Below are 15,050 nucleotides of genomic sequence, written 5' to 3'. Positions count from 1 at the left end.
GCTCAGTGGCAGGGTGAGTACTGGGGTTTGGTTTGGTTTTGCTTTGCCATTGCCTGGCTGTGCTCCTTTCTCACCCTGCACATGGCAGTTCTGGAGGTGCTTACAAGCACCATGTGACACTCACCTGCTTGCCTTGAGTAAATCCCACCAGGATGAAAAAGGAATGAATGTTCTAGGGGAATCGAGTACAGCTCACCCATGGTGGAACATTTCTTAGCTGCGATGTTAGAAATGCTTGTTTTGGTGGCTTTTGTTGAATTATAACAGTGCTCTGTCACTCTGCTCTGCCGTGCACTGTCATTATGTGGAGTTTTGTTAAAAAATGTCATACAGGCAGCCCAAGTCATAGAATCATGGAATCACAGAATGGTTAGTGTTGGAAAGGACCTTCAGATCATCCAGTTCCAACCCCCTGCCTTGTTTTACACTGCATACTGGGGGGTGGGTTTGGCCATAGGCAGTCCTTAAGCCTTTTAAATTATCTATGTTTACAGCTAAATATAAGTTCCCCAAAACTCTTCGTACAACACTCACGGGCGTATGTATATCCAGCATCTCTGTGTATATAGTATGCTGCATTATGGAGCCGTTAGCCTGAAGCGTGGAAATGTTTGATGGCTTTTCTTTGGCGATGGGGTCTTTAAAGGCAATTGCAAATATTATTTTAGGGAGGAGATTTATGTGGTGCCTAAAATATGTTTCTGGCTTGCAGGCCAAATTATGTTGGTGCCGATGCTCCTGGCAGCCTGGAGCCGCCACGGATCTCACTGACGGCGATGTAGAGGCAGTGCTGGCAGAGCCCAAGAAGCCCTGCAACATGGAGGAGCTTTACAAGGATGCCCCAAACCTGCCCATGGACGTCACCAACTCGCCCTCGGCAATGGCCAACAACAAGCTGGAGAATGGGGTGGCCCAGCTGATCACGGCAGAGGCCTGGAACATCAATTCTGCTGACCTGATGAAGAAGGCCCTGTCCCCACTGGTGACAGTCCCTGCACCCTCCATCCTGACGCCACCGGCCGAGTCTCAGAGCGGGGTGGCTCTGAAGGTGGCGGCCACCGTGCTGCAGCCCATCTGCCTGGGGGACAGCCCTGTTGTCCTGCCCATCCACCTGCAGGTCGCCGGCAGCGCTGCCCCACAGATGCCGGCCACCAACACCACCACCCCCTACGTCATGACCACGCAGGGCCCTGTTCCGCTGCCCGTCCTCCTGGAGCAGCACGTCTTCCAGCACCTGAACTCTCCCCTGGTGCTGCCCCCGGGGACCACCTGCCCTGCCAGCCCCCTGCACGCCGGCCTCTTCCCTGGTGCTGCTCCCCCCGTCGGGCAGCCCCAGCTCCTGGACCCCAAGCCCTCCAGCCAAGCACAGGAGACTGTCCTGCCGCCCGTCTTTCAGACACCGGGGTTTGCCGCCGTCCTTCAGGACCTGTTTCCTTCACAGGGCGCCCTGGGCTCTGCCCCCTGCCAGCCCCCCCCGGACTACACCACCCTCCCACCCCAGGCCTTCAGCTCACCCCTCTCCCCACTGGTGCCCCCTGCTACGCTGTTGGTGCCCTACCCTGTCATTGTGCCCCTGCCTGTCCCTGTCCCCATCCCCATCCCTGTCCCCATACCTGTGCCCCACGGTGCTGAGGCCAAGGCAGCCCCTGACCCGCCCAAGCCACAGCTCTTCACCGCTCACTCGTGCAAGGGCACCCAGACCCCACTGGAGAAGGAGGAGACAAAGCCCTTCGACCTCCCGCACCCACGGGAGTTTCCCCAGCTGAGCCGCCACACTGTCATCAAGATGGGCAGCGACAACGAGGCGCTGGACCTCTCTATGAAAGGGCCACCCGTACCCCGGGCCAGCGAGGCTGCCCCACCACCACCACCTGAGGACGGGGCCCTGGACCTGTCTCTCGCCTCCTGTCGCAAGCCGGCGGGTCCCCTTGGGGAGGTGGCCAGTACCATCCCCACCGCCGCTGCTGAGGCCGGCGCTCACCCTGTGCTGGACAAGCTCCCCGGCCCAGCTGCCCCCTTCACCCCCTGCAAGCCCCAGGAGGCATCGGGCAAGGCGGAGGGCAGGGGTGCAGGCGGCGGGCAGGCTGAGCTGCTACGGCAGCCGCAGAAGTGGCTGGTGGAGCAGGCGGGCAGGGCGGGCTGCGAGCCCAAGGCCGGCAACAACATCGAGATCGTCAGCACCTCACAGACAGCCAAAGTCATCGTCTCCGTCAAGGACGCCGTGCCCACCATCTTCTGTGGCAAGATCAAGGGCCTGTCTGGGGTCTCCACCAAAAACTTTTCCTTCAAAAGGGACCTGCCCCAGGACTCGGTGCTGCAGTGCTACGATGTGAAGAGCCCGCCCGAGCCCCGGGACAGCGCCGAGGCCCTCAGGAAACCCGTCAAAAACAGGAGCGTAAAGCTAAAGAAAATGAACTCGCCGGAGATACATATTCTTCCAATCAAGAAGCAACGGCTCGCTGCCTTTTTTCCAAGAAAGTAAATTATGGGTTTTTAGAATTTTAAGATTATTATGAGAAGAAGGAGAAAAAAGATAATAAAAAAGATGCACTCGTTTTTAAACTCATTTAAAACTTTAAACTATCTTTGTAAGTTATTTTTGGGGGATGGGGGAGAGGATCGGATGTAGAGTCCCTATAAGCTGGGTTGGTTGATTTTTCTTTTTTGTTTTTTTCCTTTTTTTGTTATTGAATTTTGACTTTTCACGGGAAACTGAATAAAAAGCAACCTATTTTTCAAGCAGATTGCACATTTTGCAGCTTTAATGGAGTAATGGATGAGTCCGAGGGGTAAGAGCTATTTTCACTGCCATGAAGTGCTTTGATGATGTAATTCTTCAGAACAGTTCAGAATGGAGATTTCAAAATAAATGTTTGTACGTGCTAATCGGTGGCGGCATGGGTTTGGTCATTTCTGAACCGCTTGCAGTGCACAGAGGAGCTTTGGCTAAAGGTCTGTAGACTGGAAAGCGCCGCAGCTGACTTGTGATGAACCTGAAGTGTTCAGAGTAAAACTAACAGGCTGAGAAAAACTATATTGTCCCGCAGCACTGTTGGAACAGCGCACGTCACCACAGCCACTAGTGATGCACCCGAATGAGCTTTGGGAGAAGCAAGAGCGAGCGAGCGAGCAGTACAGCCCAGTGCACACCTAACGCCAGCTTCATTGCGAGAGACCACAGGAACCTGTCTTAGGATATTGAGAAATGCTATCAGTCATTTAAAAGAGAAAAGCCTGAAAGTCAGGGGAATTCAGTTGCCTGGGGGACGGGAGGGGAAGGAAAAGTCACCTAATTTTTCCCAGCCTGACTACAGATAAAAGGAAAAGTTGTTTATTGTTACTCTTTGCTGGCTGAAATCAATGCACGTGGAAGAGCAGAACTGTGTACCATTATGACGGGGCAGTGTACAAGCCATCCACGTCAATGGAGAAATGTGAATGTACAATTAAAATAAAAGTTCTGGTAGGTTACGGGTTTGCACTTGTGTGTGGAAATGAGCTGGAGATGCATTTTGGTCTGTTGGCTTTTAAGTTTACACAGCTCACTTGTAAAAAACCATCCCGACTGAAGGATGAACGTGAGAGCAGGAGAACAATTTTCAGTAGGTGCTGCCTTTTTTGTGGCTATACCCCTTACGTAGAAAATCTTTTGTGCTATTATTTCAAATGACATGTTCCCAGCACCGCACCGCTTCTCTCTAAATAAAAATAAGCCATTGTAAACCCATCAGCTAGATGCCATTGCATACTGTGCCTGCCTTTAATAGCTGCAGCTAAGCTACTTCCAAGAGTTCTCTTGGACAGTTTCAAGAAGGTTTTTGCAGTTGTTCATGCAATGAGAAATTGTCCAAAGAAGCAGCTTCAGGGCTACAAGTCTTAACGGCACCCTTAGGCACTGGTGTCGTGCTGAAATCTGTTGAAACATGATGCCAGCAGATGCCAGTTCACTATTCAGAAAAATGCATCTGCATTACGAAGTTCAGAGAGGCATTCTGCTTCTCTTTTCCTGGGCCAAAGGATCGCTGCCCTCTTGCTTAATACGAAAATGGAGAACTTTCACATAAGGGTAGCATCAAAATCTGTCAAACTCTTGCTTTTTAAGTATTTTTAAAGCCTTTTATTTTTTTTCCTGAAGCTGGCAGAACTGACAATGTTCAGAAGAGGGTGAAGTGTTGATGGATTCATGAATGTTTAGTCATCTGAGTGTATTTTTTATTATTTTTTTTTTTCTTAATTGAAAATACTCTGCTGCTGCTACTTTGTTTTGCTCCTTCTAAGAAACCGTGCTGATGAAATGTGTCATCTTCTGGTTACTGCAGTGCTCAGGAATTCAACATCCCTGGGGATAGCCATCCCAGTTGTCACTGCCCCACTCTATTTCAGCTGGGTCTGTTCTAGTGTCAAGAAAACCTTCTGCAAACGTGTTTTCTCCCCAGGGCTGCACCAGATCATTTCAAAAGGAGGTCACAGCGTTAGCTGCTGTCGTTTTTACTTCACAGCTGACAGAAGCAAGCACAAAAACAGTTTCTGGGATTTTTTTGTATTTTTCAAGTATGTGCTTCTTGTGGTGAGGCCCTGGCACAGGTCACCCAGAGAAGCTGTGGCTGCCCCATCCCTGGCAGTGTTCAAGCCCAGGTTGGATGGGGCTTTGAGCAGCCTGGTCTAGTGGGAGGTGTCCCTGCCCATGACAGGGGGGGATAGAACTGGGTGATCTTTAAGGTCCCTTCAGTCCAAACTGTTCTGTGATTCTATGATCTTCTGCATTGACTGCCCTGATCCCTCCGGCCTTATGCAAGGGTCACCCCCCACAGCATCCTTGGCCATCAGAGGACATTGCACTGGTGCCCAGCCAATGCACACCCCTCCTGCCCAGCCACAGGGCACATGGGACAGGCTGAGCAGTGCCTGAGAGTGACACCACTGCAGGTGCTGAGGCTTTTCCTCCTCCCCTTTGCAAGTCTTTCCTGAGAGCTATTAGTGCTCCCAGGTTAACTTCAGTGCCCAGGCTATCTCTCAGCCTGCTCTGCACACAGTGGTCTCATGTAACTGGATTTAGACCACAAGCCCCAGAAACCCTGACAACAAATTAGGCTAAATCAGCTTTATGCCATTATAAACCCATAAAAGCACTGTCAAAACAGTGCCTACGGGCAACTAATTCAGTTTAAAGCCAACTGGTACCAGTTGTAAAGGCAGAGCAGACCAGCAGCCACGCAACTGCATCTTCTCCAGACCATTACAAGAGCAACTGCAACCTCCCTTCTCTGAAACAGCAGAAACAGAGGAAAAACATCAGGCCCCAACTATCCTAGCCTCCCATTTATGGGGCTGTCTCCACAAGGGCCGAGCTCCCTGGCACTGCTGGCCACCACCAACATCCTCATTGCCACAAGGTGACACAGGCTGGAGCCACCCCACTAGAAATGGATGAGCAGAACAGACTGGGCTCACCCACCCCATAGCCTGGCTTTTCCATTGCTGAAACTGCAATGGTGGGGGAGATATTCTGAACAGCATCTTTCTGGGAAGGCTTAGGGTAGCTCCCACTGCCTCCCCTGCTACCCCTTTATGCAACCCCAGCCTTCAAGGCTGTGCCATGGGGAGAGGAGACACACACCAGCACCTCTCCTGACGCTTAACTGTTGGGCAAATGACACTAAGTAGGGGCCATTTGCCTCCCACCATCCCTCGTGTGTGAAGCACAAGTCCTACATCCCATCAGCATGGGGGAGAAGCAGCCACAGAACAAGACACTTAATTAAACCAAGACTGAGCACTTTCACCTCCTCCTCCTCCTTGCCTCTAGCAGCAATTACAGATTTTGTATATGGGGCCATTAATTTTCTACAGGGCTATATTTTAACTGCTTCTGAAACTTCTGCAAGAAGAGGACACGGAGCTGCACTCATGATATATGGAGCTTCCATTTCTTGTGGCTGTTAATGGAGACATTAATACCTCTTGTGAAGTTGAAGGGAAAGTCATTAAGCTGTAATGGTAGGAGGAAGATGTTTTACAATGATGGGTATATGCAAGGTAGAGAGGAGCAGTGCAGACCCTCAAGGGCACCCCTTGTTGGCTCCAAGCTTCCTTGAGTTGGACTTTGGGTGTGAGCATTTATTAGAAGCTGGCTGAGAGAGGAGAGGTTTGCAAGTGTGGGTTACCTTCCCCTCTGCTCTCTTCAACCTGTCAGACAGAGGCTTCTTAGGAAGACAGACACCGAATCTGAAGAGGGGAGCAGGGCTGTACGTTTTTTCATTGGGACAGCATGCTGGGACACCTAATCTAGGGCAAGCTTTGCCTAGAAAGATGATCCTTGATGTCCCTTCCAATCTGGTATTCTATCATTCTGTGACTTCAGGCAAAAGCCATGGTACATGGCAGCCTTAAGGGTGGGAGAGCTCAGGTGCACCAGCCTGGAGCTTTCCTTTGCAGTCACCTTCCCCTGCAGTGCCCTCGGCATAGCCCCAGGCTCAGGGGTGCACAGCTAAGGCTTCAGGGCAGGGAGTTAGCTGTGAGCAACAGAAATTAATCCAAAAGAAGAATGAGCATCTTCTCAGCCAGAGAACTGACCTGGTTTTAGGCTGAGAGAACAGACAAGCAGTCAAGTAAGCAGCAGACAATTATGAGTGCAAGGAAAAGGTGGAGAATGGGGAGATGAAAGTAGGAAGTGAAAGCCCAGATAACAGCCACCTCCAGGCCTCTTAGCACTGCACCTTAATAAAGTTAGCAACCAGCCAACCAGAGAATGAAAGGGAGAAGCAAAACTGTGGCCCTTGGCCACAAGTAGATGACAGACAGAAAAGGAAGGCGGCAGCTTCAAAAATAAGGCTCCAGGGCAACTTGGTTTAGTGAGAGTGGAAAGAAAGGAGAGCGTTGAGCACTGGTAATGCTTTCTTGGCCTGAAGGCAGCTGAGAAGCAAGGGCCAGGGGAGGTGGTACATCAAATCACACATACATAGAGCACGCAAGGCAGTGTGGCCTTCCTCCTCATGCCCTGACACAGCAGGGGACGGGGAAGGGCAGCAGGAAACACAGCCTGGCAGGAAGGGAAGGGGAAGGAGAACAGCAAAGGCATCCATTTCCGCATATCACAGGCCTCAAATGCCCTGTGACTGTGTGTGACTGAGGATCTCCTACCACCCCTGCTCCTATCAGCTATGAAATTGATACACCAATATATCTTCCCATCACTGCTAACTTTTTTTTAACCACTTCTACCCATTTTCCACTCAGCCCCGCAGAGCACTGGGATGGCCACACCACCCTGCAAATCCCTGCAGAGGTTTGACCCACAAGGGCTCAAGGAGCAGCTTCACACACTTCTTGCATGTGAAAAGATTTTGGGGGACATTGGCTGGCACACCAAGCACTTAAGGGAGAGATTCAGAGGAGTCTGTGCCCCTTCACTTGCACAGAGGTACCTCAGGACAGTGCTCTGACAACAATAAGAGGCTCATTACCAGTCCTCATGAAGAATCTTGGACAATGAAAATAGCATAAAACAACATTGCATAATATCCTGGTGCCAGATGGTTTAGTTTCTTTTTGTGCTCAAGTTTATAAAAACATGCTGAAGGGCTCCGTCAAAGCCCTCGTTTTCCTCTGGCTGGGATCGGTTCCTGCCTTCCCGAATGCAGCCAGCCTGCCACTGTGACATTAATGATGTTAATTTGAGCAATCTGCTTTTTTCACTTACCTATTACTTTTTTCCCCAATGCTTCCCCTTCCTCTTACTTAAAGTTGCCTTTCTCTTAGACCATACAACTTACTCTTAATGCTGAAGCTCGCAATTCAGAGTACACTGAGGCAGCCCTACACACACACGAGCAAATCCCCTAATTTTAGTGCGGAAAACATATTTTCCAGTTGTTAAAACGCTGGTATCGCAGCCTTGCTAGGAAAATCCATTTTCTGTTGTTGAACCATCTGAAACATTTCTTCATGTATGGGGAGAAAAATTGCTAATCGCTAAAATATTTAGCACTGCTTTGTGCCCATATACCCCAACCTCTCCTAGAATAATATCCTGGTACTGAAATTATTAGGATACTTCCAAAATGAGAGGGGGAAATTAAAAAAGCAAATGGCAGGGTACAATCTAATCAGATATCTGGAAGGGAGCACTATTTTACAGGTAAAACATTAGTTTTCACTGTTAAGAAGTGCATGTTTCCAGGAAAGCACTGGTAATGGACACATTGCATCCTCACATAAGCCTGTGCCCAGCCCCCCTTGCTCCTGGGATTACTAATGTTCCTTAACCCACAGCTGTCTCAAAATGGTCACATTTTCTGCATTGTTTCAGTATCATCCTTCCCACCACATCTTTGTCAATGGAGTTTCCATCTTTTTTTTGCTTAAGAATCAAAGATAGGCAACATTTCGTCTTGGTCTGGCATCTCACAGACAAAGGGTGTGTCACTGTGACAAAAAACAAAACTTCTAGAGCCTAAGTACTGCACAAAACCCCCTAAAAGCCCCATCAGTAAGCATGGGAAAGCTATTAACTTTTGAGGCTTCTGGTACACAAGTGATTTCCTGTTTGAGAAAAAGGAAAGCCTTCCTCCTTTCACAGTTATAAAGGTACCAAGTAGATTCCTCATTCTTTAAACAAATGCTTCCAAGTACCTTGAAATCTTGGTCCATAGAGCATGGATCAGCATAAAAAGCACATGCCCATCCTTCAGAGACCTTTTAAACAAGAGAGATGCAACAGCGCTCCAACTGTGCAACAGCCAAGCTCTAAGACAGCAGAAATACTCTCTATGGATAGACTTTTTTCTGGACATCAGGACTTTTGAGTGAGAAACCCTGTGTGGTGGACCACAGGACCTGCCAGCATTTCTTGGTCGGTACACCAACTAGGTCCTTCAATGTCGGACTCACGTAAGGGCACTGTTCCATCTTACTTGAAATGAACCGCACTTTAGGTGGCAAATTAGCTCATATGTTGCAGCTAAGTGAGATAGGTATCAAGAGTCCCATTATAGATACTGGAAATACAGTCAGTAAAACCAATAGAGTCAAGAGAGCTATTCACTGCCTTGTAAAACAGATGTTGGTATGTGGTCAGATCACTCATACCCTCAACTCAGTCAGCTTGATCTCTGTGGACTACAATGAGAGAGTGTAAACAACTATGATACGGAATTATATGAAATAAAACCCAATCCTGTATTCCTAGGTTTTGGCTCTTCAATTGGCTTGGCTTTAAAAGAAATCATATCAAGAAGGAGTTGGTAGCAGCCGCTCATTCAGTCCATATTTTCAGATCAAATCATGTCAAGATAAAATACTTCACATCCCTGACATGGTTCAAAATGTTAATTTCTAAATTTCCTCTTTAAAAATCTTAGCTCAACGCAAACAGTCAAAGACACTAGTCATGACTCAACAGTCAGTGCATCCAAATCTGAAACAGTCTAGGTTAGTATATCCACCTGGTTTTCTCGTTTATGATTTTCCATTACTTCATTCTTCATCTATTTTCTTTCCCATGTTTATTGCACGCAAACCCTATCAGTCCTCCCAGGCTTCCATTTCTGTTTTCTTTCAAAACATTTAAACTTTCCCCAACTTGTTCATTTCCTGTAGCCAACCACCACCCAGGCAAAGACAGTTTACAATTAATACACTATAATGAATGCAAAGATGTATGAAAGTAATATGTTCCCTTTGGCTGAGCTGGTCTCCTGAAAATAAACAAACTGAGAGAATTCAGTTAAAAAACCCACAACAAACTAACAACCCCCTCCCAAAACAACCAAAAACATACTCCGCACCATTGCCCACTGAGCCTAACAAGCGATATGCCCGAAGTACATTCCAATGACCTATCTAGTATCTCACCCTGAAAGTACTAGCATAAATCAAGGGTAGACTAAAACTGAGCACTTACTTACTAATTTTTCCACCCCCACTATTTTGTTCGTGAAGGCTCAGGGACTTAAAGAGGGAGACTGACAGACAGAAAAGCATTTGATAGACCACACCTTGAATAACATCGCCTAAGTGAGAGGCATCTCTTCACAAGAGAGTACCATCAACATTCCCAGGCAAGGAATGAGAACAGCAGCAATAGTTGGTATGTATATCAGAGATAAAACAAACAAGCTGCAGAGCCCCTTTCTTACTTTTCAAAGCATGCAGAAGAAGCACATGCGAAGATCTTTCCCTCAAAAGGGTCTCCAATAAAGGGAAGACTTGTTTGGCATCACTGGTTTGGAGAGATGGAAGTTGAAAGAAGAGTTCAAATCTGAAACCCCCACTCTTAGGGATCTGTGCAGCATTAGCACAATTGCCTGGGGAAACTGAGTGCCTCCATAAACTGAAAAAAGCTAACTACGAGAAAGGGAGAAATCTAGTAAAATCATGGCCTTTTTCATTTGAGCACCCGACTTTCTAAAGGTGTGCCACCATTTATTAAGATTTTTCCCAGTGTCTTGCCAATTGCCTCAGCTTCCACCTGGGAGGGTAGACGAGCCTTTGTCCTCCCAGTTCTCGACCTCAGTGCTGAGACTGCCAGTGCAAGGAAATGGCAATTATCATGGTGGTTTTGTGGTGTATTCATTTTCTTCCAGCTGTCAGAACTAGAAAGGAACCACTGGAAGAGAGGGGTTCTGCCAGCTTCAAACTGTACATCTGTTCCCATTTGTCTGTTCACACAACATGGGATGCCATCTCCCCTTCCTCGTGTGCTGGCATCTGTTTGCCTGTACTGTTTGTCCTGGAATGGCTTCGATTTCGGGGGCTGCAAAGTGAATCTCTGCGGATGAAAATGTCTTTGTGTATTTTAAAAAGAAAAGAAGTAGAGGTGTGCAGCCTCTGCTATCAGCACTAAACACTCTCCCTGAAGATAATGAAAGCTGAAATAAAACTAGCAGTGGTGCATAATGCTACAAGGAGAAGTAGCTCCTTCAGGACTCCTCAGCTTGTACAGCACGACTGAGAGATTCTGGAGCTGGTGAGGCTAATTCTGATTCAAATGGGACAAATTACAGCTAATCAAAATGATCTGCTAGGACAAGGATGGATGATTTATGCAAGCGGGGGATTTAAAAGCCTATTGGACCACTGTAGTGGCAGATTTTAAGCACACATAGGACTCCCATTATCTACACAGCCACAGAAATGAGAATTTATTTAGGATGAACTGTCAGCTGAGAAAGCAGCAAAATATTTTGCTATTTAAAAAACCCAACAAACTATGTCTGAGGTTCTTACTGTAAAAAAAAAATTAAAGATACAAAATGTCTCAGTTGTAGACTCAGAACACAGTGAGTTTGCAACAGACGGTTTGGATTTTAAGAAGATAAAAGTCTCAGAATGGCTCTGCATGACCTTTGAAACAACAGGAATACAGACAGTTGGGGAACACGATCCGAGGATTACGGGGTAGTTTGTAAGCTTTACAGAGCGAAAGATTATAATCAGGGCTTGAGAAAAAAAGCAGCAATCATTTCACCACTGAAAAGGACATGAAACCAGCTTCTGCTTCCCTGCGTCACTCGTAGGCAGTTCCAAATGAGCACTTTTTACTCACTGTAATAGTTTTACATGTAATAAAAAAAGGAGAGGAGGAATATATGACCTTTGAAATTGATCTTGAGGGATTCTCATTTTTTTCCTTCTCTTTAAACCAAGCCAGCCTTACTCTAAGTAGCTTCAACTTGAGCAGCAGAAAGGTGGTCAGAACTTTTAGAACAGGTTCACAGATCTAACGTTGGAATTAAATGTTCATTTTGAGCAAATGTAACTCGCCATCCAATTAAAGAAAACAACAATGCTATCCACTTTTAAAATGTGTTTTATTACACGATACTGCATTAGAATAGGTTACACTGTATAGGTGAAAAAGGAAGACTGAGGAAATGTGAGCACACTGCTGAATGAGACAGGGTACCTCGTTACACACAACATGGAAAAGGCTGAAGTACTGAATGGTTGCTTTGCCTCAGCCTTTTATAGCAAGACCATCCCTCAGGAATTCCAGGTCCCAGAAACCATGGGGAAAGGCTGGAGCAAGAACAATGGACCCTTGGTGGAAAAGGAACAGGTCAGGGAATACTTAAGCAAACTGGACATAGGTAAGTCTAATGGGCCTGATGGGATGCTCCCATGAGTGCTGAGGGCCACTCTCCTGCAGATGGGAGAGTGGCCTGCACATGACATTGCGAGGCCACTGTCCGTAATTTTTGATCAATAAAGGTGAATGGGAGAAGTGCCTGAAGCAAGGAAAATGACCCTGGGAACTATGGGCCAGTCAGCCACACCTCAGTGTGGAGGAACTAATGCTGGAAATCATTTTCAGGCACATGAACCAGATGATTATCATCAGGAGTAGTCAGCATGGTTTCACCAGGAGGAAGTCATGCTTCACCAAACTTAATAAGCTTCCATGATGAAAGGACTGGCCTAGTAGATGAGGAGAGAGCAGTAGATATTGTCTACTTGGAATTCATGAAGGTCTTCAACACTGTCTCCCATCCTGTGATCCTCACAGACAAGCTGTTGAGGCATGGGTTGGAAGTGCATAGAAAATTAGCTGAACAGCTGGGCCCAGAGGACAATTATGAGTGACAAAGTCTAGTTGGAAGCCAGTAACTAGTGGTGTACCCGAGGGATCAGTACTGGGTCTGATCCCATTTAACATCATCATTAATGATCCGTATGATGGGCAGAGCATATCCTCATACTCCATCCTTTGAGCCAACATTTATAACACGATTTTTGTGTCTTTCTGAAAAAGTTCTACTATATATGCAGCCACAACAGACTTGTTAAAAATGCAGTCATGTCAACCACAACATGCAATCACACTGCCATGCAGCATTCTTCAGTTCCGATATTGTATATGTCTTCTACAACAAGAATTGTGAGAGCTGCTAGGCAGCAGTATTCTAATTTCAAATAGAAGAGGTCTTACGATGTACTGAGGAGTTACGGCACTGTCTTGCAAGACGACTGAAAGATACAGAACCAGATAAACAGATGAATTCCTGTCAGTAGAAAAGCAACTCAGAGAACATCATGTATTAAATACTCACAAAAAAAAGATATTCAGTATCTTTTGAAAGAAATCAGTTGCAAAATGCCTCTGAACTATTGTCACTACCAACTTCCAAGATCCGTAATCTGCCTGTGAAGGTTCTGAGGTTACCATTAACTCAATTTCAGTTACTTCTCAAGCACAGGCTGATCACTGCGAACAGCAACCAGAACAACAGATTTCTGTTGTTCGTAGAAGTAAGAAAGCATGAAGTGTATGAAGTTCAAACCTATTGCCATTAATTCCTTCAATTTAAAATACTTCAGGTCTTCATCTGAACACAGGACAGTTTTTAGCAGTCTCTTCCTCTCAGTGGTTATGTGACAGTTTTGTAAGCTGTAAGTGGCGAAATTCGATATGCAAAACGCAATAGCAGAATATATTCCTAAACTGTAACTTTGAAAGCATAGACTAACCAAAGCTCAAAACATGAATCGCTTTAGATAAACAATGTTGGAATGATTTTAACCTTTTGATTAAAGCTTCCTTACATCAGATGTTTACATGAACTGTCAAGAACTGCCAAATGCCAGATAAGATAGCTTCCCTTGCCTACGCAAACAGCATTCACACAGATACATATATCTAGTATATATACAATGTCAAACAAAACAGTTACAACAATGAACAAACTATTTTATTTTTGTTGATAGATAAGAACATCCCATTGAAACAAAGAATAAAAAATATATTCTGCTACAACACTTTGAACACTTGAATCTCACGCTACAGCACACTGTGAAATCCAGGTACTGCAACATCACAGTAATCCCTGTGCACATGGGCGCACAGAAAGCCTTGAACAAATATTTATACTCAAAATAGTGCCATGTACAAAAATGTCATTCCATAAAGGCTAAACAGAAAATTTAAACATCTTTGTTTTTCTTATGCCAATGGCAACGTAAAAAAGAAAACTGTTTTCAGTCAATTACTTCCACTTAAAATGTGTGAGATCTTTTTACACTGAAAAACTCTGAAAATCAACATAATACAGCATGGAAGAAGTAAGGTATGGACAATATACTGAACATGTGGCGCACGATGTTTTCGTCAGCATATAACTAACTTTCATATGGTTATGCCAACAATCAAGTCAGTATTTTCCTAACAGAAAGAGAAAACATTCTGTTTCCTTAATCAATGCTCTGACCTTTTCTCACTATAAAGGGCATGCTTGTATTATTCATCTAAGCATATATGCACCACAAAAGATATGCAAAACAAATCGATATAGATAACCTTTAGTGTCAAATGATGTAATAATAAAAACAGTTCTCAAAATCCAAATGACTTGATAAAATTCAAATTACATTGCAGTCACTTAAACTAACAAAATACTTGGGACACTTATGAGCCACAAAAATTATTCTGCAGCAGTATCTCTGCTCAAACCTGAGGAATATCAGACTATTGGTAAAGCAAGGCATTTTCAGAAAAGGAATTTGCAAAAAATACTTTTATACTATATGCTTTCATATAAAAAGACAGTAAGAAATATAATAAATCTACCATTTTAAGACTAGACCTTCTCTAGGAAATAGTTTTTATCACTCACACTATTACATACAGTACATTCAGTTTCCTACACAGAAAGTATATTTTCTTATCCCTGGTATACATTACAATCAGCCGTGACAACAAACTGCTATATTATCACCACTCATTCTTGCAGCTTATACAAACAGCACCAATTTTACCCAAAAAAGGCTTATTAGTTACATAGTAGCACTTCCTAATAGGAAATATAAGCCCAAGCCACTGGAACCAAATGCCTCTTTCCAGAAATATACCGGAATATATGGCTCAGAGTTCAGGGATGAATAACCAAGAGTATTGCATAGTACAGGAATCTTGCCTGTATGAATAAAACCACCCTTTGATTGTTTGTCACCTTCTGACTCCAAGAATGGACAAAAAAAATTTAAACAGGTGCTAATGAGTATGGAAGTAGTACACAACCAGATTTACTGGTAAAAACCCAACAAGAAGTTGTACA

The 15,050-nt window shown here is 45.3% G+C and overlaps 1 protein-coding gene across 1 annotated transcript; it reads left to right on the top strand.

Annotated features, from left to right (window-relative positions):
• Positions 1-817: 817 nt before the first annotated feature.
• RAI2 (retinoic acid induced 2) lies at positions 818-3,180 on the top strand (the record flags this gene model as incomplete). The annotated part of the gene is made up of 1 exon (XM_080613461.1): positions 818-3,180. One exon carries the CDS (start codon positions 818-820, stop codon positions 2,480-2,482), a length of 1,665 nt encoding a protein of 554 aa, XP_080469587.1. The 3' UTR covers positions 2,483-3,180.
• Positions 3,181-15,050: the final 11,870 nt, after the last annotated feature.

Source organism: Psittacula echo (genome assembly GCF_963264785.1).
Source record: "Psittacula echo genome assembly, chromosome: 3".
Classification (NCBI taxonomy): domain Eukaryota; kingdom Metazoa; phylum Chordata; class Aves; order Psittaciformes; family Psittacidae; genus Psittacula; species Psittacula echo.
Note: the sequence above shows the minus strand (reverse complement) of the source record. Positions and strands in the feature narration are given on the sequence as shown.